The sequence below is a fragment of the Bicyclus anynana genome, chromosome 6 (assembly GCF_947172395.1).
Source record: "Bicyclus anynana chromosome 6, ilBicAnyn1.1, whole genome shotgun sequence".
Classification (NCBI taxonomy): Eukaryota; Metazoa; Arthropoda; class Insecta; order Lepidoptera; family Nymphalidae; genus Bicyclus; species Bicyclus anynana.
Window position 1 is genome coordinate 17587753 of NC_069088.1, and position 27974 is coordinate 17615726.

The 27974-nt window shown below is 37.2% G+C and overlaps 2 protein-coding genes across 2 annotated transcripts; one reads left to right on the plus strand and one right to left on the minus strand.

The window, feature by feature from the left end:
• Positions 1-1303: 1303 nt before the first annotated feature.
• Positions 1304-4042, plus strand: LOC112050238 (organic cation transporter protein). The gene is made up of 4 exons (XM_024088457.2): positions 1304-1674; positions 2177-2301; positions 2610-2892; positions 3172-4042. The coding sequence occupies exons 1-4, from the start codon at positions 1304-1306 to the stop codon at positions 3911-3913; spliced, it is 1521 nt and encodes a 506-aa protein (XP_023944225.2). The 3' UTR covers positions 3914-4042.
• A 7438-nt stretch (positions 4043-11480) lies between these two features.
• Positions 11481-27307, minus strand: LOC112050241 (hepatocyte nuclear factor 3-beta-like). The gene is made up of 5 exons (XM_024088461.2): positions 27089-27307; positions 25691-25848; positions 15108-15330; positions 13436-13511; positions 11481-12841 (listed from the first exon to the last, which is right to left on the minus strand). The coding sequence occupies exons 1-5, from the start codon at positions 27227-27229 to the stop codon at positions 12777-12779; spliced, it is 663 nt and encodes a 220-aa protein (XP_023944229.2). The 5' UTR covers positions 27230-27307; the 3' UTR covers positions 11481-12776.
• Positions 27308-27974: the final 667 nt, after the last annotated feature.

A 27974-nucleotide genomic window follows, 5' to 3' on the forward strand; every position in this document is an offset into this window, starting at 1 on the left:
AAAAAAATTTTAATTATTACTGAAATCCCCCCCCCCCCCCTTATTTCTGAGAGGAGACTCGAGCTCAGCAGTGAGCCGAATATGGGTTGATAACGACGACGATGACTGGAATCTAGTTGTTGTTGTTAAACTCAGCAGTTGCTTTTTTCTAATAAATGACAATAATTTAATATATAAAAATGTACAAGTATATTTATTATTATATTTCGTTTGTGAAGAAGAAACTCATCAATTGTATAGTAACTTTGATAGATGAGTTTTAATATAATATACCTTTACGAATGAATATTATCAATGGACATAGGGTATACTGTTTCCCGGAGTTCGCACTGGATCGGAAATTACAAGGGAAATACCGATCAAATACGTCCAATCAGATTTAGAACTGCGTAAAAAAGTCAACTTAATGTTAAATTGGATCGACATGACGACTGTCCGTTTTTTTACGTTTTTTTGATTTTGAGAGTTTTCTTTTTAATATACACATACTAGCGGACGCGTCCGCGTGGAATTTAGTTTTTCATAAATATCTCCGGAACCATGGATTTTTCCGGGATAAAAAGTAGCCTATGTGTTAATCCAGGCTAAATTATATCTTAATACCAAATTTCCGCTATTTCGGTTCAGTAGTCGAAGCGTGAAAGAGTAACAAACATTCATATCATTAAAATCATAAATTTCGGGATAAAAAGTAGCCTATGTGTCCAAATTTCAGCCAAATCGCTTCACTAGTAGCGGCGTTAAAGAGTAACGAACATCCATACAAACATACATCCATACAAACTTTCGCGTTTATAATATTAGTAGGATTTAAGTTCATATGTACCTAATCACGTTTGAGCCAGTTTGAGCTCCGTATCTTGTGAAACGTAATACAATATCCGTGTTATTGGCAAACAAAGTTTGATTATTTAAAAGGTTTCATGTTAGGAACTACAACTTGTAAGCGTTTGTTTTATGAGGCGTATGAAACAAAAGTTCTATACAATTTTCTTAAAGTGGAAAGATTTTTTCTGGAAAGTTGTGTTCTTAGGAAGTTCTTAGTGGAAGTTCTTAAGGTCTTAAATTAGACCGATAAGTCGTCAGACCATATAACAATATTATAAAATACCAACTGAGTAACTGATTATTTTTAATATTAATTCAAACTATTAGAACTTAACTAAAAAATATTATATTTATTTCCCTGCTAGATGAAAAAACCCCAAAGTCTATTTTAATACAAAACCAAAACTAATGACACAATCCTGTTTTCTTAAATACAAGTCATAACCAACCCGTTATACCCAACGTAGTTCAAAACATGACGAAAGTAAAACACCCGAAACTCCAAAATCCGATCGAGAAACAGTTCAATAACGTCTCCAGATATCACTACTATTTATACTTTTTAATATTCTCAAGTAAAATTCCTACTTTTTGGCATGTACTGAATCTGATCTTCTTGTCGCCACCTATAGATTACTACTGCAATGTCACTGATGACGCAGCGAATTCTACAAAGAATATTTGCCCATGTGATGAACCAGTTTGGGATAAAAGTGTGTTTTCGGAGACCATGCAGACTAAATTTGGGTTATACTGCGAGAGTCTTTGGCTTGTCAGCTTTGCTCAGAGTATGATGTTTGTGGGATTGTTGATTGGATCATTGGTGTTTGGACTATTGTCTGACAGGTGAGATTGTAGTAGCTCCTACGCGTATGTTCTGTTTGAGATAAGAGGTATTCTGTATTAGCGCATCTTCATTTTAATAACTTGCATGTAAAGTACAATCTTAAGACGATGTTGGCCGCTATTACTGATTTCGTGGAGACTATAAAAAATATAGCAATTATAGTCCAGTGTGGGTTCGAATCCGTTCCGGGACATGCACCTCCATTTTTTCAAACCTGCATACCAGAGAATTTTCTTATTTAATTTAGATCACACACTCTGCGTGTGTGAAGTATACCGATCAGCATTGGGTCAGCGTGGTGGACTATTGGCCTGACCCCTCTTATTCTGAGAGGAGACTCGAGCTCAGCAGTAAGCCGAATATGGGTTGATAATGATGATGATGATGATAAAAATTATAAGCTATGCCCTTAATATCAAGGCCATTCTTATTTTCTTTTATAATTATTCATTATGTATTTACTTATTAGTTTAAAACTAATATCAGATTGTGCATTTCCAGATACGGCAGGTTGTCCATGTTCAGCATGAGTTGTCTAATTACAGCAGTGTCTGGTTGCCTGGTCAGTGCGATGCCCACGGCTGCAGCCTTCACTTTTATGAGGCATATAGAAGGCATTGGTACAGGTAGTATTACAGTTTTTTAGTAGATAAACTTTCGAGAAATCTCAGTTTCTTGTAAATTCAATAAGCCAAAACCTAGGTATGTGTTACTCCATTCTAAAAACAATTTCAATTAATAAAAAATCATGAAATTCCGTTAGCTATTTCTGATCAAATAGCCAAACTGTAAGTATGTCCTTCTCCAATATGTCCAATGTCTTAAAAACTCATTTGAAATTGGTTGACAAAATTCTTTAATTTTATTTTAATTAAATAATTTAATTAAATAATAATTTTAATTAAATAATTTAATTAAATCACATATATTCTAGGTGGTGCTATCATAACTTCTTACGTACTTTGCATAGAGTACACAGGAGTTAGACACAGAGAAGTGATCACAGCTCTATTTCACCTACCATTGAACATCAGCCATATGACGCTACCAGGTATATCGTACTTGTTGAGGCATTGTGATGAGTTCCAGCTCGCTCTCTCTATACCTTTGTTGTTCTACGTGGGCATGCGGTGGATGGTGTTGGAGTCACCGAAGTGGTTGATGGATAGCGATCGTATTGATGACACTGTTATTGCTATGGAGAAATTGGCGTCTTAGTAAGTAGTTATTTATTTTTTGACGTATCAGTTTGTAAAGCTAGTATCAAATTAGCAATAAAAATTACTATCGTATACAAAGCAAGATAAGGTTCAGTCAAATAAGAAGAACAAAATAAGGTTCAGTCGCAAAATAGTCTAGATACATATTTGGTAGCAGAATCAGCAGAAACTAGCCTTACTCATGATCCTGATAATAAGATAAATTTGCAGAATCACGTAGAATTAGCCAAATATATTAGTTAGATGTGAAAACCATAACTATCTCTTATTTTTCAGCGCCGGACTTCCAATAGAAAATATTAGAAACCAAATAGAAGAATACTCCGCCCACCATTCCACCAAGTCTCGAAGGAGGATCAAAATCTGGCATATATTCCGTCACAAGAAACTTGCTTTAAACTTTTTATATATGTCAATCATTTATTTTTTATGTGGCATGGGTTACTATGGCGTGACCCAGTATATTAGCAAAATGAGTGGCAACATCCACATCAATGTTGCTATATCTGGGCTATTACTAGTACCTGGTACTATAGCTGCTATATTTTTACTTCAAATATTGAATAGAAGAACGTTTTTAATGACTACTATCTTTCTATCAAGTTTATTTATGATTTTCAATGTTTGTATTCCTATGTACTACAAATGGATGAGGGTCGTCATCGCTTGTATTTGTAATTGTTTCTTTTTCATGTCTTTCATTATTGTTTTCCTTTTTGGAGTCGAATTGTTTCCCACTTCTGTTAGGAACTCCGTTTTGGGTATATTGTCAGTTTTGGCAAGATTAGGTCAAATCGTTGCGCCGTATATTAACGCATTATCAGAAAACGCATCGGGTATTGTTTTTGGTGTACTAGCGTTATCTGGAACGCTGGTTTGTTATTTGCTGCCAGAAACAAAAGATACTGAACTTCCCTCATCACTAGATGATATGAAGGCATTAAGCCGAAAAAAAATACACCTAGAAGAAGATGTTGAGGTGAATCAGAATGTTACTACATCGAGTATAGTACAATGAAAAAAGTTATGATATAGTAATGTAGGTACTTACAGAATCATGCGATGAATTATTTATCAAAAATATTAAACAGAAAACCTTTTTTCTACCATAATATAATATACCTAATACTTATACAATAAAAGTTAAGATAACCAAATATACTTTTGAAATTTCTAAAGAAGTGAATTTGATTTATTTTATTCGTACCCACAGTATTTATTTAATTTCACTCGCATTTTCTATACATTGATCGTATAAACGGTTTTATTTTCCAAAAGAAATTAATTAAGCTATTTTAATTAAGAGCAGTAATAGCCCAGTGGAAATGGCCTCCGCATCCGATACCGGAGGGTGTGGGTTTGAATCTGGTCCGGGGTATGCACCTTCAACTTTTCAGTTGTGTGCATTTTAAGAAATTAAATATCACTTGTCTCAAACGGTGAAGGAAAAACATCATGAAGAAACCTGCATACCAAAGAATTTTCTTAATTCTCTGCGTATGTAAAGTCTGCCAATTCGCATTAGGCCAGCGTGGTGGACTATTAGCCTAACCCTTCTAATTCTGAGAGGAGACACGAGCCGAATATGGGTTGATAATGATGATTTTAATTAAAAGAACTTACTAATCCGTTCGTTTACCTATAAGCTCATTTAACCAACAAAAACCTACTAAAGAAAACAGTACCATTGGTTAAATAGTTTTGGCTTTTATTAAAGGCGTCATTGCGAGTAAAACTGATGTAACGTCAGCAAAGTAGAAACTTGTTTATAATCTAAAATATTCCTTCTGTAAAATGTTCACTAAATTATGCATTTTGATAAACCGGTTCCCCTGTTTACCAATTCCGTTGTTCCTTTTATTGACACCAAATGTAGTATTGCTGTCGTAATATTACTGCATCCAAAATCAATCGAAAAAAAAACAATAATATCTTTAAACAGATTTGACAAATTGAAATATATTGAATCAATAAATTGAAAAGTAAAAAAACCAGCCAAGGTATTTATTCTCCTAGTTTAGTTCGATATCGCTTATGAGAGTTTTTCCTCGAACCGTTTGGCTTAAGAGAAACGCCATAAAATATGCTCTCTTGTGACATTGTTATTTTCAATAAGCTCTTGTAATGAAAAAAGTTTTTATTACCACAATACTGGCGTGGCTTCGGCGAAGTTGGAGCAATAAGTGGCAAATAAGAAATGCTTTGTTCAAAAATTTTACTTTCCGCAACGCGTATTGAGTTCGATGAAATATAACGCAATTGAGGCTCAGGGGAATTTTGGTCGGAGTATGCCCGACACGTTTCTAACACAAATAATATGTAGAGATCTAAATTTATTATTTAAACAAAATATGAATTAATAAATGGAACCGTATGATTAAATTAATATTGGTATAATTAATTACTAAACCCTAATTGTGTAAAAAATCCTAAAACTGTGGCCCTCATAAAAAGGTCGACCCCCCCTCATAAAAAGGTGGACCGAAGACATCAAGCGAGTTGCAGGGAGCCGCTGGCTCGCGGCTCGAGACCGATTTGTTTGGAAGTCCATGCAAGAGGCCTATGTCCAGCTGTGGACATCCATCGTTAATGATGATGATGATGATGATGATGCTGATGATGATGATGATGATGATGATGATGATGATGATGATGATGATAAAACCCTAATTATACTGTAACAATATTATTAATAGGCTCATTTTCCGTGTTGCATTGCTCACATTGCATAAAAACCAGATTTAAATAAAATTAAGATTTAATATTTAAGCAGCTATTAAAATGTGTTGTTATTAAAACTTTTTGGTAAATGATAAAGGAAACAAGTAGCTCCATTGCCCAGCATGCGAAGTAAAATTATATAGATATACTACGAGTCAAGTCCAGCGACCGTTAAATGGACCGATGGGACTGGAATAATTAATTAAAGCCAAAAATAAATTGATTTACAAAACAAACAGTTCGGTTATGAACAAAGTTAATTTCAGATCGCTGCAACACTCGCGCGTTCACACAACCATTCGTTTAATTGAGCAAACACGCTGAAGTCGGGTGTGCCGAAAATAATTGTTTCCCACGATATATATCTTCGGGGAAAATACAAATTCCACTGTCCAAATTAGGATAGACACTATCCATCTTGCCCTCCCATAATGTAGCTCATCCAAACTTTTAAATTAAAGCCCATTTCGGACGAGTCCCTAAAGAATTACAGCAAATTTAAGTGAGAAAGATCTCAGCCGAATACCCGTGTCTTAACTTGTATCAGCACTGGGTGTGGTTGAGACTCCATCTATTATCACAACTTGGGTCGAGTACAGTAAATTTACGCTCACCCTTTGGGGTTAGGCAACGCCCACTGTGGATTACGTGGGATTCTCTTCAGAATCCACGAGCTTTGTTTATAATGGCCGTGGAAATTGATTTAGATGCGCCGGAGACTTAATTTTAAGAACTTTGGCTTGCGTACCCTTTGTACTCTCTGGATTACGTTTATAACGGGATTTGGGGAATTTCTCATTTATCGCTTAAGTAGGTGAGATACGAAACTTGCGTGCGGTTTCATCTGGATTATAATGAGTTACGTTGTTTGGGAACTTGTACATGGTTTCACTTGCCGCGATCGCTAAAGCTTCTTCAATAATTTCAAAGTAATATTATTAAGAAGTTAGAAATGTTAAACTTTATAGTTCAAAGTAACATTTATAACGACTTTTGAGTTGCTTTTGGCTGCATCAGAGAGATCCTGGGTTCCATGTTGACTGAGAATTCGGTAAATAGACATTGGACTGAGAGTCTGTCATAGTCAGACACATAGAATTATAATGTACTCCGTACCGACTCTTAAATGTATGGTCAGACACCTCATTTTGTGAAGGCTGAAATATTTTTTTTTACAATTTAGGCTTGCGCTTGAGTACAATTAAGCCTGATGGAAAGCATTAATGCAGTCTATATAGAAGATGCCGATTTACTCTTGCTTTGAAGGTGTTTAAGTTATAAGTGCCAGGAAACACAAACGCCGTACGAATTAGAAATGTGGATGCAAATCTTGGTGGAGCTTATGATACCACCAAATGTACGTAAATACCAATGGTAGCCGACAGATAGATAAATATCATTAGCTCAATAGCCGTGATAGCCCAGTGAATATGACCCATGCCTTCGATTCGGAGGGCGTCGGTTTGAATCCGGTACAGGGCATGCACGATGAAAGCAAAACATCGTGAGGGAACCTGCGTACATGAGATATTTCTTAATTCTTAATTCAGTTTAGAAAATAGTGGGGACGCTTTTTTTAATTTGGTTACCTAGCTACGCCACTGTTATTAATGATGATGATGATGATCGTTAGCTCTTGTTCTACGAAAGAAGTAAGTTCGTAAGTAAGTTCGAACGTAAGTTCTATTATAAGAAAATACATACTCGATAAATTAGCTCCTCTGTTTTTAAAGTTGATTAAAATTCCAATTAGCACAATAATTAGTACGATTGTAATTTTATATCGTACTAAAGTTACATTGTTAGCGATTACACAAAATAACCTTGTACGTATTCGGCAACAAGAAAATCACCTCTATTGGTTTTTCTCATTACGAGCGACTGAACAATTAAAATGTACAAAATGGCTACTAAATTGTGCTTAATGAAACTGAAGGTCATTTAAATGTCAGGTGTTTGGAATTCCTGTTAAGGATAATGCTGCTGTTAAGGATATGTATCTCCCTAATAATCGCTTCTAAGGGACATAGTTAAGAAGTCATTTGCGTTTTTATTAAACCACTACTTAAAATATTGAATTTTGGGGCTTTTACTTTATGATTATCTATATTAATTTATTATAAACACTGCTAAAACTCACATGATAGAACATCGGAGTATGCCCGATTGGTTTCGAACCCATACGGGGCCCTGAGTCATGAGCTGCTTCTTGCAACGCGGCACGATCCAGACATCATAAGGGCTCCGTAAGGGTTTGAAATAGTCGGGCATACTCCGACGTTGTATCACATGAGTTTTAGCCGTGTATTAATTTATTATGATTATGAAAATCATAATAAATTAATATAAATAATATTCATAGTTATAAATTTGGACAGTGGTGGCTTTGGAAGGTAGCAAGCTTCAGTAGTCCAGATGCAAAATTTTCTAATAATAAAACGTACCTACCTACCTTTTTAAAAATCTTACCGGAATATCTTGAAGAATCATTTCATCAATCGCCAGATCATTAGCTTCGTCGCTACTTTCGTTTATGTTCTTATTAACGGAGTTTTCTGAAGGTTTGAAATAGTTTTGCCGCAAAGTTATTGGTTGAGACCAATTACAATAATACCATTATTAAGCGATTGTGGCCATGATCCTTCATGATTTTCCGTAGAAAATATTACAAACTTACGTTCTATACGTGGGACAGTTGAGGGTCTGCCGCCTTGAAACCTGCAACATTCCAAAGCTCACAGTCCAAACGCCATAATTGGCTAACGTACTTATATAGGGTACGACCATAGGCTGATAAACTATCTGCGTTTGAAAATTATTGTATGTACTGGCTATCACAGGGTCATATTCCATTTTTTTTTTTAATTTTTACATTAAGGAGCTGACTCCATTTTGGACTATGCCGCTCCGTAAGGCCGCCACTACTTATCTTATAATTTAATTAATTTGCTTAATAACTTTTCTATATAACTGTAACAGCGCCCTGGCCTCCTCTGACTGAGGATATGCCAGTGCATTATTACAGCCGCCGTATTGACGGAATTCCCGGCGAACTACTTAAATACGGAGGAGATGAGTTACACTTTACAATCTGGGAGCTTTGCTGCCATATGTGGGATAAAGAGTAAGTACCTGATGATTTTGTTGTCTCAAAAATATGTGCGTTGTATAAAAACAAAGGTAACCGTGCAGACTGTAACTCATATAGAGGTATATCACTTCTGTCAGCACCTAGTAAGATCTTTGCTCGCATCCTCTTAAATCGCCTTGTAGGAATTTCAGAAAGGATACTCCCCGAGTCCCAATTTGGGTTTCGTCCGAAACGAGGCACCTGTGAGGCAATTTTCTCAGTACGCCAGCTGCAAGAAAAGAGCCGAGAGCAGTATCAACCTTTGTTTCTATGTTTTGTTGATCTTGAAAAGGCTTTTGACAGTGTGCCTCGCCAGGCTCTGTGGGTGGTACTAGGTAAGCTAGGCTGCACGGAAAAGTTTGTACGAATGTTAAGACTATTACACGACAACATGAGTTGCTGTGTTTTTGTCGAAGGAGATGAATCCGAACGTTTTCCAGTAACTTGTGGTGTAAAGCAAGGATGTGTTCTAGCTCCGACTCTCTTTGCATTGTACTTTTTCGTTGTAGTCACTGATGCTTTAAAAACCAATACACAGGGTATATCTATTCGATATCGTATAGATGGTAACCTGTTTAATTTGAGACGACTAAAGTCCCATTCCAAAGTCTCGTATGACCTTATTGCGGAAGTCATGTACGCTGATGATTTGTGCTTTGTGGCGGATACTTTGTTTTTGTTTGGCCTGCAAGAGCTTGTTGAGAATCTTGACAAAGCGTGTGAAAAATTCGGGTTAAAAATCAATGTAACTAAAACTGAAGTTATGGCAATGAACACCTGGAATGGACAGGAGACAGCTGCTAATGTATTTCTAAAGGGCACCAAACTCAAGCAGATTGACAAATTTAAATACTTGGGCAGTACTGTCACGTCTAAAGGTGATTTGGACTCAGAGATAGCTGGTAGAATCTGTTCTGCCTCGGCAGCTTTTGGTAAATTACGAGAGAAGGTGTTTCGCTCACATGATCTACATTTGAGCACAAAAATCAAAGTGTATATGGCTATCGTAGTCCCGAATCTTCTCTACTCTGCTGAGACTTGGACGTTATATCGCAAGCATATCCGCATGCTGGATAGGTTTCATCTCAGGTGCCTTCGTGACATTCAAAACATCAGGTGGTCCGATCATATTAGAAACACTGATGTACTGCGTCGAGCACAAGTCAGTGGTATTGAGGCATATCTGATGCGGCGACAGTTGCGCTGGTCTGGGCATGTAGTGAGAATGCCCAACGAGAGGTTAGCCAAGCGCTTATTCTACTCGGAGCTCATGAACGGTAAGCGGAAACAAGGTGGACAGTTCTTGAGGTATAAGGATGTACAGAAGAGACATTTGGCTAACTGTAACATAGATTCTACTCGTTGGGAGATGTTAGCAAAAGATCGGTCAGAGTGGAGGTCCTATGTTCAGCGGAGTACCTTTGGTTTTGAAGATAGGCGGAGGCGGGATCTGGATAATCGTCGTGAACAACTTAAGGCCAAGCCACCCTCCAATATCTCATATAATTATGTGGACGGTACCCTAACTTGTCCTGTTTGCTCCAGGATATTCCGCGCAAAAATAGGGTACATAAGTCACATGAGGGCGCATGATCGAAGCCCGCGTGTAATGTGACAGAGTTTCCAGTCGCTGTTGCCGAATCGGCAAAGACGAGACGATTACAGCCGCCCACCTCTTAGTGCAGGAAATCTTTGCAGTACTTCCCGTCGCACTGCCTCGTTTCTGACAATTATCCATTGTCCGTCCTTTTGTTGTAAATAAATAAGGCTTGAAAATAAAGTCAGGAGACGTTTAGTCACGCCGTGTATTGACGCCTATATCTTTATCTGCAAGTGTGTAGCGATGCAGTGAGGCAAGATTAGCGCACATCCGGCCGGTATACGGTCTCTGACAGAGGTCGAGCCTGCACACGACGCGCCACCGCAAGACAGCAGGTGGTTGCGGTGACGTATTATTGCTGTGGAGGAACCCGACGCTGCGTTCCGTTCCGTTCCTTGTTTCAGCGACTATATTGTTGTGCATTGCTGACGAATATTACCTACATTTATTTGGAACTCTGACGTTACTGCGTCATCTTTGGATCGCTTTATTGAACACGACATCAGTCAACTTGTTGCATATTATAAGCCTAACCCGTTCGCTTAAAATATAATTAAATAAGAAGAAAATAATACAGTGCAGTGTTTATGAATGCCAATCGTATAGACTACAAGCCCTTGAAAAAAAAATACCTTTGAAATGAACCAACGTGAATAACGCTTCAAAGGCTATTACTATATCAGAAAATAACTCTGAGCACTACGCCGTCATTTCTGAGCGGTACAGGTGAGTACGCGAGTGAACGGAATTTCTCAGGTCCAAGTGATGATGATGGTTAGAAAACTTAACTTAGCTTTACGTTAATTTATAATCAAGTTAAGTTAAGTTAAGTAAAGCTTCTACATAATACTAAAGAAAGTGTCTCGCTAGACAAGTCATATATCATAAAATCGCACTATACCGTGAAGGTGCTCGTAATTAACTTAGCTTTACGTTAATTATAAATTAACGTAAAGCTAAGTAAAGTTAAGTTAAGTAAAGCTTCTATAGAATACTAAAGAAAGTGTCTCGCTAGCCAAGTCATATATCATAAAATCGCATGAAGCCATGAAGGTGCTCGTAGTTAACTTAGCTTTACGTTAACTATAAATTGACGTAAAGGTGATATCAAATTAAACACTCATCTCATTTTTATACACTTTTTATATTATAAACACCTACGCTAAACTTACTCGTACTGAGATACAAATATTTAAATTTCTCTAACAAATTCCTTTTTACGTATTGTACTGAAAATCCTACTTTTGAATAATTAAAATGTACGCAAAACCCCTTATTTATGCCTAACGTTTTTTATTCTTTCAATATTTTTACTATTAGATTTTTTCTACATTACTTATGCTAGATTCCCGACAATGATACTTGGCCGCCGAATTTAAGATCATTATAATTACTCTTTCTAGATTTTTTAACTTACCAAGTTAAAAAATCTAGAAATAGTTTTCCTACAACATATTCTAACATTTGCTAGTAAATATATAGAGCAAACCGTGTCTTGTTTTTAAAATGTACACAATGCAATACGTAATTAACATGCCAATTTAAACATTAAATATACAGGGTACTTGGGAGTATTTCGCAAAACTTCAAGGTGTTGACGAGTCTGCGTATATAAAAAGAACTGCATAACATATTTTTTAAACTAAAAAATAAAAAAAATTTTGTTTTCGTACAAAGTAATTCAAATAATTCCGAGTATTCATGTAACTTTAAAATTTTAAAGTGTGGCTGCGTCATAATTATAAGGATGCGTTTATGGGACCCAATTTAAGATCTATTTACAAAACAAATTTTATTTACTCCGAAATTAATTAATTTTCGGTAAAGCTTAAAAACACAAAGTAATGGGAAATACTCCCCAGCATCCTGTATAATACAACACTTCGGATGAACATTATAAGATAAACTTTCTTTCATCAGTGTCACTGTTGACTGCACTCTCACCTGATGTTAAATGACAATACATTGTCATTAGGGTAACGGCTGGAGCCTACCACTAGATCAGATCTGAATCATATCAAAAGAACATCTAATCTAGAATCTGCCAATTACGATACGACGTTTAACCCAATGGGCAGGGGAAGTTGTAAAATAATGCCTTATACTTCTTGCCGCCAAGCATCATTGCTGAAGGGTATATTATAGGTAATTGCTAATGTATTTACTAACAAATAAGGCATAAAAACTTTGCCTCAGCATGACGGGCTCATACCTACCTTTTCTTTCTAGCACGCCTCGTGCAATAATGAAAATTATCTATAACAGAGCAACTGTTATAGACAATTTTCACTCAACACCAGGTGAGTCATCAGCTTATATCTTCAACTGTTCGATAAAAACGCTATTGCGTAGAAACTAAGATTTACACTTCTTGAGAGGTTTCTCACCGTCTTATAAACAATTAAACTAATAAGTGGTTGTAAGGAATCTTCACATGCTAGTGATGAGTCCACACTCCCGGACCACCTGCTCCGTTGACACTGGATTTAGGAACACTGGAAAACGAAACAATATACTGTACACTAAACGTTCCATATCATCATCAGATTTGTTTTAATGGGTCACTGAAGTGCCAGGCTTCCATAAGAAAAATTAATTAATTAATCTTTTAATCTGCCAAAAATATTTTATTTTTCTGTTTTTATTGTGTCCTATGTATATATGTGGGCGGTGGAGCGAGCTATGCTTAGAGTTTCTCTGCGTGATCGAATCAGGAATGAGGAGATCCGCAGACGAACCAAATTCACTGTTGCACACACAGCTCAGCGAGTTGCGATGCGGAAGTGGGAAACCACATAGAGATTCGAATTCGAAGAGACGATTAATGTTGGGATCCCAAGGTGAATCGACCAACACCGTGCAGTGTTGGTCGATTCCCCCTAGGTCCCACTTAATGCTGGCGGCTCGAGATCGTTGTGCTTGGAGGTCCATGCAAGAGGCCTATGTCCAGTGGACGTCTATCGGCTGATAAGGTAATGTATCCTAGCCCAGTAAACGAAAGTGCCACAAGACGGCAGGCAAATATAAACAAACTTAAAACATACGAACTTTCCCCTTTAACATATTATTAATGTGATGGGATTACTTACTTGTACTGCCCATAAATATATCTTGATCTGGAATGATGCTGGCTGCGGCAATAGCAGCTTCGTCCAACACTATGACCTGCAAAAGAATCGTGGTTTTTTAGAAGTAAAATTAGATACAAAAATATTTAGAGCTTTAAGGACGAAAGTCTTCGATCTGTGCTACTTTTGCATTGACCAGCGACGACATACTGATCCGAGACTTGGTCATTAGCTATGGCCCGAGTTACTCGATGATGCGAAACCAGGAAGGAAGGAAGCAAAGCTATACTCGCTATGTCTCTGCGTGATTGAATCAGATATGAGTAGACCCGCAAAAAGAACAAATTTACTGATAGGCGTAGCTCAATAAGTCTTAAAAAATGAAGCAACTGGCGGGGCATAGATATAATTTAGTTCGACGAGCTGATGGATGGTAGGGTCCCAGGGTGCTGGAATGGTAACCCCTCATCGGATAGCGCAGTGTTAGTAGACTCGCACTAGTTGGGCAATAATACCAAGCGTGTAACAGAGTTGTCTGTTGTTATCACTCTGTCTGTTTATACAGGCTAATCTTGGAAACGGCTGAACGGAATTGATTAAAACTTTTGCTAGAAGACAGATTAAGTTATTGAACAACATATAGGTGGCTTTTTATTCCAGAAAATCCCGAGTGGATGGTTGGTTCCCGCGGGATTTATTAAAAACTAATTTTCACGCGCACAAACTTCTGGGCGACCGCTAGTAAAATATTATAACTTCGCAATAGATTGGCCTAACCATGGTCGTGTCCACGAGATGAAATCTGTTTAAAGATTCCGAGAAGCAGCCCAACTTTGCAGACGCAATTCCACGTACGTGCAGATAATAATTTGAAGCCGGCTTATATAATTGCAACTTTTGGAAAAAAACTACCACGCTCACAATGGAGCCAACTTTCAAACAACGTTAATTCTACAGTTTTTATCCGCGCAAAGGCAAAACTGGGACGGACAGTAATAATTCTGATTATACACAAGTTTCCGAAGAAAGTTTTTAATTGACCCAGATATAAACGTGAATTAGGTCACAGAGCGAACAACTTGTTTATTCCACTTTCCGCCGCATACTAAATTAGCGAACAACTTTAAACGCTAATGTTCTGCTGCATGTGTTTCTTGGTAGAATAGAAACTTATTTTTCCGCGCTATCTTCTTCTTGGCTCTAATTTTCCTTATGTGCGTACGTAAAAATGTTAAACGTTTATGGAAGTAAATAATATTTGTAAATGTCCACAAACACAACTAATTGCAAATGTACAATGTTTCTTAGATACAGTAGCTTTATTATTCATTGTTACTACAATTAATTAATTTACTTCGATTTTTTCCTTTCATAGGTGTTTAACAATGTGAATTCAATTTTGCTTTCATTTTTAGACCTCCTCGTTTTTTTTCAGTAAAGTGATCTTCATAAAGAGACAAAAGATTGAAAAAATTTATGATCACATGTAAAAACTAATTATGCATGTATCAAAGTACTGCATACCCTAAGAGATGTTTTTCTTAATACTTTTAAATGCAGATTTTCCCAGTTTGGTTAATTTATCTTACTAATGCATACCCTTATACACGCCACACAAACTTCAGCTTTCATGAAATGAGTTAGGTATGTCTTAAGTCTGGTTATCTGATGAAATAATGATGATGATGATCACCTTAGGACAATCGATAACATGCGCCTCGACGACTTCTTCAGCGTGGTCGTAGCTCTGGTTCCTCAGTGGCAACAGGTCGATGGCGTTGGCGGCCAGCGACCACAGGTGGCCTGCACCCTGCGCCGCGCGCGCCCCCTTGCGGAAGTGGGGGTTGATCGACAGGTTGTGTCGCACGGAGTTCTTCCAGCGCTCGTCGTTCACTTTGTAATACGGGTAGTGGTCTCTGAAATTAATGGAAAATTTTCATTAGTAACTGTCTCTCTGCTCCAGTGGTTATCTTATGTGGCTATGAATCGAAAGGTAGTGGGTTCGAATACTGGCCTATGACTAAGCTTTTGTGTCAAGAAATTCTCAATAAAAAATTTAGCTTTGAATTTCAGGCCCACATGTATAATAATTTTTTTTTTATTTTTTTTTTAAGACAAGCCGACGCAGCGCGGTTTCATTTGCGTAGTTCACCCACTCACAAATAACGTGGCTTTCTAGGGGTTAAAGTATTTTCACAATAGATTCAGTAGATCCCGAGATTAACCTTCACAACACCATACACTTTTCCTCTTTATAATATTAAGTATAGGTAACTAGTTGAAAGTACAAGTAAATTGCCCAACAATAGTTTAATTACGGCCTCTGTGGCGCAGCGGTATGCGCGGTGGATATACAAAACAGAGGTCCTGGGTTCGATTCCCGGCTGGACCGATTGAGATTTTCTTAATAATTGGTCCAGGTCTGGTTGTTGGGAGGCTTCGGCCGTGGCTAGTTACCCTACCGACAAAAACATACCGCGATTTAGCGTTCCGGTACGATGTCGTGTAGAAACCGAAAGGTGTATGGAGTTTCATCCTTCTCCTTACAAGTTAGCTCGCTACCATCTTGGACTGCATCATCACTTACCACCAGGTGAGATTGTAGTCAAGGGCTAAGTTGTAAAAAAAACTTTCAGAAGGCGTAACTGTTCATACCTACTTATCTACTCCAATCAATCAATCAATATTCGTTAATTTTAAATAGGCTTACTTAATTTTAAATAGTAAATATCTTTAGTGGAAAGGATCTCCAAAAATACAATTTGCAGTCTTGTACCAACGTTGCCAGCCATTGTTAATTCATGACCATCGCAAACAGGGTAAACCACCCCACAAATACTAAACAGATTACTTTGGAAATCAAACCCCCTTTTTAACACGATTATTACATTTCCGCTTACAACAAAACGCCCTATTAGGAAACATTACACGTTATTGAAACAAAGCTGTAAAGCAAATTCGACCCTATCAATAACAAAGTGAGCGGAATCGACCCCCAATGTCGATTGGGCTAAGCACAGTATGATCACACGCTTTACTAATCATACAGTAGATAAATATTAGTTAAAAATCATAATTGTCTTTTTAAAGTGTACAAGAACTTTTGAAATTAAGCTTACAGAGACTCTACCATCGTTTCGGAGTTTTTATAGTATTGCACTTGATGGAATGTGGCAAATGGTCACAATAAGTTCAAAACCACGTCCAATACCAATATAGAGTAACAGATGAGGACAGTGATGCGTTATATATACGACAACAAACAAAATACGAGTCATCATCATCATCATCATATCAGCCGATGGACGTCCACTGCAGGACATAGGCCTGGAAGGGTAGGGATAAAATACGAGTATACAATATTTTAACAAAATTTGGATCTATTATATTCGATCTATATTTATATTTAAATTAATTAGCAAGATTTTAATAAAAATCACAATGGTACAACTCACATAATATACTATAAAAAAAACATACATACAGCCAAACGTAGAACCTCCTTCTTTTTGGAAGTCTGTTAAAAATTTCAAAAAATGACGGACAGAGATTTTGCAGTACCAGTTCCTGTAGATTTTCAACCAAAAAAAACTGTCTGAAATTAATAATCATAGTTCAAATGTCAACCAGTATGTCACTAGCTTTACTTTTGCTCACCCATAATAATTAATTATGACAGCACATTATGCTATTGAATTACTTGTTTTAACTGATTTACTCTAAATATTCAATAATCGATCTATGACCATATTAATCCACCAGTATATCAATTTTTCCTCACCTGTACCTTCCATAACTTATAGGCTAACTGAGGGCCTAGTGGCAGTTTGATACTGTTACTGTCACGTAACGTAAACGCGAATTTCTAAGGAATTGAAACAGCGCCATCTAGTGGCACTACAGCACAACTGTTTCAATTCCATATAAATTTGCGTAAACGTCAACGTGATAGTAACAGTATGAAAATATTGAAAACTCCCACTAGGCACACTGTACACTCGTTAAACGTGGGTACAGCAGTGTTTGTAAGTCAAACACGCCATATTATAGCGCGATCACCAGCTGGCACGGGTCGATGGCGAGGCGATCGCTCGCTCGTGGCCGACAGTATTAGCATTGCATCAATGTTGCCGTTTTGGGACATCGACCACCTGGCCCCCACCTGTTTTAAGCGATTTTATAAAGCCCTGCATTTTAAGCAAAATATGGAAACATCGTACTACCTACTACCCGGCTATTAACTTGTTAGACATTGCCCTGTTAGATCCATAAGGTACAATTTATTTATGGCGTATTAAAAGTCTTATTTTATTATTTTATTTATTGTTAAACTATTATTACTAGAAATAGTTAAACATTTGGGATTATTTATAAAAAAAAATTAATCCAATAGCAACGCTACCATTTATAAATCTAAACTTTATTAAATCAACAACAAACTATGCAATCTTTTCATTTTCTACATTTTCGAAACAACCTTGCTCAACTGATACAAGTGTTATATATTATATTACAATAACTAAGTGGAACACCATTAACAGGGACCACATTGACAGGGGTGGGGCCACATAGACAAAGACCACATTGAAAGGGACCACATTGACAGGGACCACATTGACAGGGATCACTTTGACAAGGACAACATTGAAAGGGACCACATTGACAGGTACCAAATCGACAGGGACCACATTGACAGGGACCAATTTGATAGGAAATATACTCGTAATGTAAGTATGAATGCGCCCCGTAATGCTGCTGTGTACTTCATGTATTGGTGTAATTTACTTCTGCTGAAATTACAGTTTTCACCTATAAAATGGATGCAAGATAACTAGCCAATATCAGATTTAAACCATACTGTTAAACCCGAGTCGCGCATTATAACAGCAGGCTCGGGATTCTCTACCGTCTATATTGTTGTAATGTAGAGGCCCGGGAGTGTAATAACTTATTATTATGGTTTACAGATTAAGCGCTTTTAATAGCGATCCGGAAAAGACATAATCTGACCCTACGATATACCCGCGTTTTATCAGAAATTCCGCAGTTTGCGTAACTTCTTTCGTTAAATTTATTGTTGTTTTTTTGATTAAACTGCTCAAAATAGTGAGATGCTTTTGGAATTCTATTTTTATTTAATAACTGCTATATTATTTAACATTCTGATAAATAAACTATAACAAAATATACCTAATGTACCTATGTTTTTTTAAAGAGCAACTATCGGGTTTTTTTTTCTAGTACTTCTCAGCAGATCCAGCCTTCCAAGCCGGTACAGACTACAGTCACTAGTTAGGTACTATAAACAGACAAACCAAATAAATTTACAATTTAAACATATCCACCTAACGAAATTGATGTTTCCTTACAATGTAATATAAAAAAAAACGTCAATAACCTTAAGTAAACAAAACAAAACAAAAAATATTCAAACATATAAACCATTTCTTGAAGTATAACTAGATTTGCGGACCACAATTCATTTTTATTTAAGAAAAAAATTGCTGGTAAAAATTTGTTTTTCGCCGCTACGTACAAGGAAGTACATATTGAATGGAATGCGTAAAATAATTCACTGGCTCTCAGCCTAATAGGGAAGGGAATCTAATTTTACGATCGGCAGGACGATAAAGAATTAATAACATCGGCCACGCTCCGCCGGCCGCTAATCCGGTACAAGGGTGATAACGGTTCCGATTATCAGTGATTACGACTAATCGCCACAAGTGGGGAATTAATCGAATCGTTTCCGTCACAATCGGGGAGCGTATTGCGGTTGTGGGGAACGGGGGAAAATCACAAGATACCGTTTTAGTGGCCGAACGTTTTGAAGATCCAAAATGAAATGTTTTTTTACCGGTAGTCTCGAGATCCGAAGATAACATTGTTTTAATTTTTTATATTTTTTTTATTTTGTTATAATTTTTTTTAATTTTTTAAAAAAACCTTCATCGTCACCATCATCATATCAGCCGATGGATGACCACTGAAGTACATAGGCCTTTTGTAGGGACTTCTAAACATCACGATCTAGAGGCGCCTGCGTCCAGCAAATCCCTGCTACTCGCTTGATGTCGTCAGTCCACCTGGTGGGGTGTTGACCGATACAGCGCTTTCTAGTGCGGGGTCGCCATTCCAGCATTAAGGACCCCAAGTTCCATCATCTTCCATCAGCTCTTTGTACTAAGTGCTACGCCCATTGCCACTACTACTGTGCGACTATTTGAGCTATGTCAGTGAATTTGGTCCTTCTGCGGATTTTCTCATTTAGGATTCTATCACTCATAGATACTCCGAGCATAGCTCGTTTCATTGCCCGCTGTGTAACTCTGAGCTTTCTTATGAATTAATTCTTATTTTGAGACACATCGTTAGCGATCAAGTATAGAATGGGTTTAGTGATTTTTCAAGGTTTCCCTTAATGGTTGTTGTCAGCTAGAGCTGACCAGTTACTTCATATTATGAATGACACTAGCAGCCATTTATGGAGTATGAACAGTGATGGCTTTCGAAAGTTGTAGGTTTCAATATCATTCAGCTGTCCAATAAATACAAAACGTATTTTTTTATATATTTCCTACAGGATATCATGACGAATTATATATCTCTCATCACCTTACCTTACGCTAGAGAAATCGTGTGCTCCCGATAGTATTTGTATAGTTATAATATTTTGTATAGTTGTATGAAATAGAAAAATTTTAAATTTTCTCTAAAACGAAATAACTGCACTGAGCAATGATAAAAGAAGCAATCCTGAGCGCGCCCTAAGTAAGTAAGCGGTATTGTTTCTCAGTTCCATTCTTCTTTGATGCAAAATAATCTCGCTGTGAAAAGAAAACAATGGAAATATCAACTCAAATAGCTCCTTAAGAATATAGAATGCGCATTTTCTCGTTTCGCTATAAGTAATTGCCTATTCATATTATTATTATGAAGTAGGTATTATTTTCTGTAAGTTCTTTTATAAGATCCAAAAATACCGTGGTTCAATAGCTACCCTATGTATTTTCGGATAAAGAATGGATTCGACACTTTGGTTGGATATAGAATTTTCAGTAAATGGCTTTAAGCCCCTCTTCTACAAATAGAGGTCTGGCCCTGTATAGTCCGGTTTAAAAAGCAGATCCTTCCTTCCTTCCCATAAAAAAAGACACAAATAATAGTACATTATGATATAAATGCGGTAAGTTGAAAATTACAGCCGAGGCGATATTGCAGCTCGAGCCAATAGCGAGAGCTATAGTAAGGAAGCAGAGGCTGTAATAATTATCAAAGCGCACGTATATCATACGACGTTTTATAACACATTTGCGAGGAAACACACAGAACACACTTTTTGACCATAAATTTGCATCTTTGCCTGTTTCCCTTATGATGACATTTTGATACGCTTGTCATTTTTGCACAGATAACGAAGTGCGCACACCAGCGTTTGTTTTTTTAGACAAATGCACTAAAAACAGCCAGTATTACTAATAAAGTAAATTAATATTTTTGTATTTCTGATACAGATAAATGGTTGACATTTATTGCCAAAAATATTAAAATTAAAGAATAAAATGTTGTTTATTATAAAATATATTAAACAACATTTAATTCTTCTCTCACAAAGTTAATTTTATTCATAAGATGTTGGGCACTTTTCTGACATAAAAACTCTTTGCCAAGATTTAAAAAAGGAACCGTTCGTTTTTATACGGATGATAAAGGTTTATTATTACATTAAGGCACATGTGCGTAATGAGATACATTACGATATTGAAGTTGGTGAAATAAGCGATACTTTACGAGCAAATGTGTTATAAATAAATATACGATATTCTGTCTAAGCTACTGCGAAGAGCCATATTATTCGAAAAATAATCACAATACATGTACACTTGCCATTCATGATACAAAATGTATTCACGAGCATTGACTCTGCCAGTCACTCCTCATGTTATCAAATTATACTTATGACATACAAAGGGAACAATATTACATTAGGACTGTTTTTATGCGTGTCGTTGTCCTCTTTCGTTTGTGCTTAATAACATAAATAAATTTACTTAAAAAAATATATAACACCTACACGGTTTTAAGTAACCTCTCAGCGGTTTAGATTTGGCTTTTTCAATGGTAATGGCCTGCCAATGACATTAAAAAGCATAAATTTAGTGCTGTGGACATCTATTTAGCAATCTGTGGTCATGAGATAATTGGGTTCTAGCTTCTTTGCCTGTTGCTCTGTGGAGGTCTGAGATTTTTATTAAAAAAAAATATTTATAAATACAATATTTAAGATTAGTGGGCGCCCGCGATTTCGTCTGCTAATTCTAATTCTTAATAAAATCTTTCTAATACTAATTCTTATTAGACGCCTAATAATTGTAAACAAATTATTTATTATTTAATTTTAAGTCAATATGGCAGATTGTGTGTACCTTTTGTTTATTTTCAGAGTTCCTACGGCTACCTTTTGAGTAGATCAGATTTATGGTAGAATATTATTGCATTGTCACCAAACACGCAAATATACTGGTCCAAACTTACAAATATAACCACCAGTAAATACTCTGGCTTGGCCCTGTGGAATACTACAGTGCCTCGCTCCTTATAAGGGATATAGACCCACCACACTGATCCAATGCGGGTTGGTGGACTGATAATAACCAGGTGGTAATATTAACAACCGAGACTGAACTTGTTCTCTGAGGCAACGGGCTGTAACACCACCAGCTTTCCAACTCCGGGTTGAGAAGGAATTGAAGCTCATTTGATAGACCCGTGACTCGAACCCAGGACCTCGTGATACTGGATCAAAGGGCAGAGTTAGATAAAAGCTTGTAAAAACACAACCTGTTTTAAAGTCGTTTAAAAAGAGGATATAATTAGTTGCAAATCCGAAACACGTATGACGGTATCCCCTCAAAGGCTTTTGAAATATAAAGCAGGTAATTTTTAGCCCCGCGGTAAGTTATTTCCCCGGGGCGATGTGAAAATGTCATCGCGTACGCAAAATCGCGGCGCACGAAACAGAGATACAAATAATAAATAACATTTACGTACTCGTCACGTGCTCTATATAGGGTGATTTGTTTTAAAATTTTGATGTACGTCGAGCGATCTGTCATTATAACTTGGCGAAGACTTCTCGTCCGCAAAAATACAGTGCATGGAACAGAGATACCAATGGTAAATAGCATTCACGTAAACATCCTGAGAAAACCTACCTACCTGCAAATTTCTTTAACTCTCTACGCATGTGAAGTCTGCCAATCAGCATTGGGCCAGTGTGGTAGACTATAATCTGAACCCTCATTATAAGAAGAGACTTGCTCAACAATGAACCGAATATGGGTTGTTAACGATGACTGAGCCAAATACTAAGAGAATTGTATAAGCCAATACTGAGATATCAGCATTTTTCAATTATAATAATTGTATTGTCAAAAAAGTAAGTAAAATATTATTTATTGACTGTCAGAGGTCTTATCAAAATTACGGAATACATACACAACTGTCATGTACAATCATTATAATGCTGCTGAAATGAGATGTGGGCAAATTTTTATGTCGATAAGTTATTCCGTAGCTACTCCCGCATCCCCCCGGGTAATGTAAAACTGTCAACGTGAAAACGACGCCGAACGACGTATGGGAATGGTATTAAAATAATAAATAGCATCTAGGGAATAGTAACTTCGATAATAATTGTGAATTCAGGTAAAAGTTTCTACCAATAAACCAAAATCGATAAATTTATCTTATTCGCGAATTCTGTTCGGATTTGTATGTAGTGGTAAGATGACAGATTAAATGTATCTGTGTGCATAAACTTAAGGAGTTTTAGCAGACACATAAACACACATACACACACACACATAGACGAATGCGCGTGTCAAACGTTCGTCTTTAAACCTTACCATTAAATTTAAAGTCAAACGGACTTCGAAGAAAAGATTGACTATAACTGCCTCGTCTGTTCATAGACTAACCACATTGTGGTTAGTCTATGAATCTTTCGATCATGAGGTCTCGGATTCGACTCCCGAGTTTAACTGCGAAATATTGAACTTCTCTTCTAAGATATCCTTAGTTTCGAAGTTGGTGGTGTCACACCTTCATGCCTTGGAGAGGAAGGAAAAAGGAGAGCTCTCGGACTTTGTCGTCTGAAACTAATCGGTAACTTTATGCTTTTTTTTATACTTTACAAGTTAGCCCTTGACTACAATCTCACCTGATGGTAAGTGATGATGCAATCTAAGATGGAAGCGGGCTAACTTGTTAGGAAGACGATGAAAATCCACACCCCTTTCGGTTTCTACACGACATCGTACCGGAACGCTAAATCGCTTGGCGGTACGTCTTTGTCGGTAGGGTGGTAACAAGCCTCCCACCAGCCTAAACTGCACACGCAAATCCCTAACAAATACGACGTTAAATTCAAAATTTTTATATTTTTATTTCGTAGAGGAATTTTGAATCGGGTTTTCAAAAAAACCGAAAAATAATCTTCATTGAAACCTCAATTATGACGCAAAACTGGGCTCACTGCGTACGGGATTTTATTTTATAGCAATTCCATAGCGCGGCGTGTTGTTCCACGCAGGGTTTTATAGACAAACGGCGGTGCTGCATTGCAGGAAACTTCCATACACTGCTGGACTAAATCTATATTACTATTTTATGCATAGGTTTTAGCAATTGTGGTTTGAAGACCTCTGTGGCGCAGTTCTGCACCTCTGACGGCCGCGTGGCGCAGTGGGTAGTGCCTGCTTTCTGCATCCACGGTCGTGGGTTCGATTCCCACAACTGGAAAATATTTGTGTGAGCATGGGTGTTTTCCAGTGTCTGTATGTATTTATACATTATATAAGTATTTATATGTAGTATATATGAATATTACAATATCAACCATCTTAGTACCCATAACACAAGCTACTTTGTATGCTTACTTTGGGGCTAGATAGTATGTGTATTGTTTAAGTATATTTATTAAGTATTATTAAGTATATTAAGTTTTGAATGCATTGATTTGCAAGGTGCCCGACTCATGTAAATTCGTATTTTTTTTTAAATTGGCTTGGCTAGTGATTTCGCAAGAAATCATTCTGAGGTATGAGTTTTCTTTTTTTTTTTAAATAATATTTGCCATATTTTAATAATATGACCAATATTCCCAACCCCCTCCAACTAGTTGGGAAAAACAGCTAGGAGTGGGTTTGACAATAGACCAACAGAGTGAGGATTGAACCACCACCCCTAGGTGATGAGTCCAACCGCTCTTACCGTTGAGCTATTGCTAAAAAAATCTTCCATGTTAACCCGTTATTTAATAGTAAAGATTTTCAATCTGATGCTACAGCTAACCGTGTAGGTAGGGTTTTTTTTTACTTTACAGTTTAGTCCTTGACCATAATCTCACCTGATGGTAAGTGATGATGCAATCAAAGAAGAAGAAGGCGGGCTATCTTGTTATACTGGAACGCTAAATCAAAGCCTCCCACCAGCCAGACCTGGACCAGTTAAGAAAACCTCAATCGATCCAGCCGGGGATCGAACCGAGGATCTCCGTCTTGTAAATTCAGTGCACATACCACTGCGCTACAGAGGCCGTCAAAGGTATAGTAAGCGGCTTATAAGTTGAACTTTGCAAAGTAACACATATTCGGGTATTAGCGACGTACAATAAGAGGTAACCATAGAAACACGTAAGGCTGATACAATGGCGTATGAAGTTTTCATTTATTTGACATGTTAAATGTACCGTCAAACCACGGAGCACGCGTCTAAAACTTTATCATATAGGTACTTTGTACCAGCTCAGACAACAGTTATTGTGATTCGACTTATTTGCCCGGGACAATATTGTTCATCACCGCTAGAAATGTATCGAAATTATCAGCCAATATTGGTCGAATGGTTGAGCATCGAGAGAGATCGACCAGCAATGAGAGATATGATAGTCCACTGGATATGACCACCGTCTTTAATTCGGAGGGCGTAGGTTCAAATCCGGTTCGAAGCATGCACCTCCAACTTTCAGTTATGTGTATTTTAAGAAATTAGTATTTGGTCTCAAACGATGAAGGAACAACAACGTAAGGAAACATGCATATCTGAGAATTTTCTTAAGTCTCTACGTGTTTAGAGTTTGCCAATCCGCATTGGTGGACTTAGGCCTAACCCGTAACATTCTGAGAGAAGACTTGTGCTCAACAGTGAGCCGAATGTGGGTTGTTAATGATGATGTCATTAAGTTTCTGAAACAGTAATATATATACTACTTACGATATCCACTGATATATGGCAGACACTGTCAGCTCGCCTCTCTCCCTCAGCGCCTTCTCAATCAGCTCTGGGTATGTGAACGGGGGCTTCTTGAACATTGGCGGGGACTCGGGGTTAACGATCACCTTCAATTCTTCAACCGGCTCGTCGTCTGGGACCTTCGAAATAACCAATGATATAAATACCAACCATTTTTGTATTAATTGTTGTAGTTACAGTTCATCTTCAAAATAATATTCCAATCTTCAAAATAGTCTATTTTAGTAGCCAATTACAGAAGGTCTTTTTATTTATAGGAGGAAAATGACTTAGGTCTTATAATGATTTTCCACCAGAGACGTGCTAAACTACGTTGCTATGGATGCGTTTGATATCCACCAATAATATTTATTGGTGCACAAGCTTAGCACTGATAGAAACGGATTCAACTAATATGTTTTATATATGGAAGGATGCGTGCTATGGATGCGTGCTATGGATGCGTGCTATGGATGCGTGCTACGGATGCGTGCTATAGACGCCTGCTATAGATACATCGCATACTTGTAGTTCGAGCTGCGCATCTTTCTCGCGCAGCTACATAGCTTAGTATTGGGTGGAAATGGTCACGTATTTTCGTAACGTACATTTCACATCTTCGCAGCATAGTTGCCTGCATTGCACATGTATAATGGAAAAGCACCCTTATGCTCGAATTATGTCTGTGTTATCCAAATAAAAATCGGGAGACCCGTAAAATACCCCGTTTGCCACTAGGTGAATGACACGCGACCATCGTGAATGATATGTAAATCATAGATTATGTAATTAATTTCATACTGTCAACCGAAATTTTTATTAGAAAAAATCATAAAAACCATTTTGAAACTAATATATTTTTATAATTGTTGAGTTGATGGTGGTAATCAAAATGGTGAAGTCGAAATTAAATGGAACACTTGTAGGGTGGTAAAGACAAACTCTAAGCCCGGAATCCCGCATTGTAGTAGCGTGTTGTGTATTGACCCCAAATCCCACACTTATAGGTAGAGTCGTTGGCATGCAGTGAGTGGGCTTTTAAAACACTGATGATTATTTTTAACTTTTAGCTTTATAGTATTACGTACAGGTTACAAGTTAGGAAAATACATTACGTCAAAACAAAGGAACACATTGGTGCAGTGTCGTGGATCTAATTATCTAATCCCCTGTTATATAAACAACGGAGGCCTGGCAATCAGTTAACTATTAAAATTTTCTGATAATGATGAGGATAATTCACACCTATACCACACAAATCAGGCGAGCTTCATAAAAAATGATCTGCCAGCTTCCGTCAAGGGGAGAGAAGAGAAGGAGAAGAGAGAAGGTATCAAAATCTGCTTAGTCAAACCAATATTAATCACTCACAGCACGTACCTTTACATTCACAAATTCGTCAAGCCTAAAGTTAAGCAGCCAAGCGAGACTTGCACAGTCATTGTCCTCGTCAGGTTTCGAGCACTTTCTTCTTCGCCATTTCGCTTTTTCGCTCACCGTCTTGCTTGCCATGACTGACATGACAGGACCACTGAACTGACACGCTGAGCCAACTAGACTGGGGTTCGTTTTTCAAATAAGCTAACGTGCCAGGCACCGCTATCTCCGACAGTAGATACTGCATATACCACCTTCATGGTTCATTAAACAGTTTGGTTTTGAAATGAGTTTCTATTGTGTTGTGGGGTGAAACTTTTCTTTTGATATATTTCATGATGCGATTTATTGTATTAATTTTTTGATTTATCTTTAATGCACGCCATTGACGATCAATTATTGTCACGTTTCTGCAGCACCCACGACTATAACTGATCGTGAATTGGCCACTACGTGCATGACGGCTCGACTTATGAAACGTCTTTGCTGCCGTTTGCGCTGCAGAAACGTGAGAATATTTGACCGTCAATGGCGGACTTAAAAAGAAATAATATTTCTACAGAAATAATATTAATTACAATATTAGTTTAATTATGAAGTATCTTTAACAATATAGAGTGCACAATATTGGGCAAAATAAATATTTTTCAGCGTTGTACATGAAGCGGTTTTCGAGATTTTGTGATGAATGACTTTTCGCATTTAAATATTAAGAATGTTATATGCATAAATCATGAAAAAGTTACGAAATCACATTATGATTTAAGAAATTTTAAAATTCAAACTCTTAACGGGGTTTGTGTTTTTTATTCGATTCTATTCTTTTATCGCTGTCGATATCGCTATCAACTTTCCATACAAACCCAACCCCTATTTCTTCCACTTCTCT

What these genes read in the sequence shown, in the direction of transcription:
- LOC112050241 (XM_024088461.2), bottom strand. Translation starts at nt 27,229, where the DNA reads ATGTCAGTCATGGCAAGCAAGACGGTGAGCGAAAAAGCGAAATGGCGA. An exon ending in GCCATATATCAGTGGATATC is followed by an intron (nt 15,331 to 25,690) that starts GTAAGTAGTATA and finishes CATTAATTTCAG; the next exon opens with AGACCACTACCCGTATTACA. An exon ending in ATGTTATCGATTGTCCTAAG is followed by an intron (nt 13,512 to 15,107) that starts GTGATCATCATC and finishes ATTCTTTTGCAG; the next exon opens with GTCATAGTGTTGGACGAAGC.
- LOC112050238 (XM_024088457.2), top strand. Translation starts at nt 1,304, where the DNA reads ATGACGAAAGTAAAACACCCGAAACTCCAAAATCCGATCGAGAAACAG. An exon ending in TTTGGACTATTGTCTGACAG is followed by an intron (nt 1,675 to 2,176) that starts GTGAGATTGTAG and finishes GTGCATTTCCAG; the next exon opens with ATACGGCAGGTTGTCCATGT. An exon ending in TATAGAAGGCATTGGTACAG is followed by an intron (nt 2,302 to 2,609) that starts GTAGTATTACAG and finishes CATATATTCTAG; the next exon opens with GTGGTGCTATCATAACTTCT.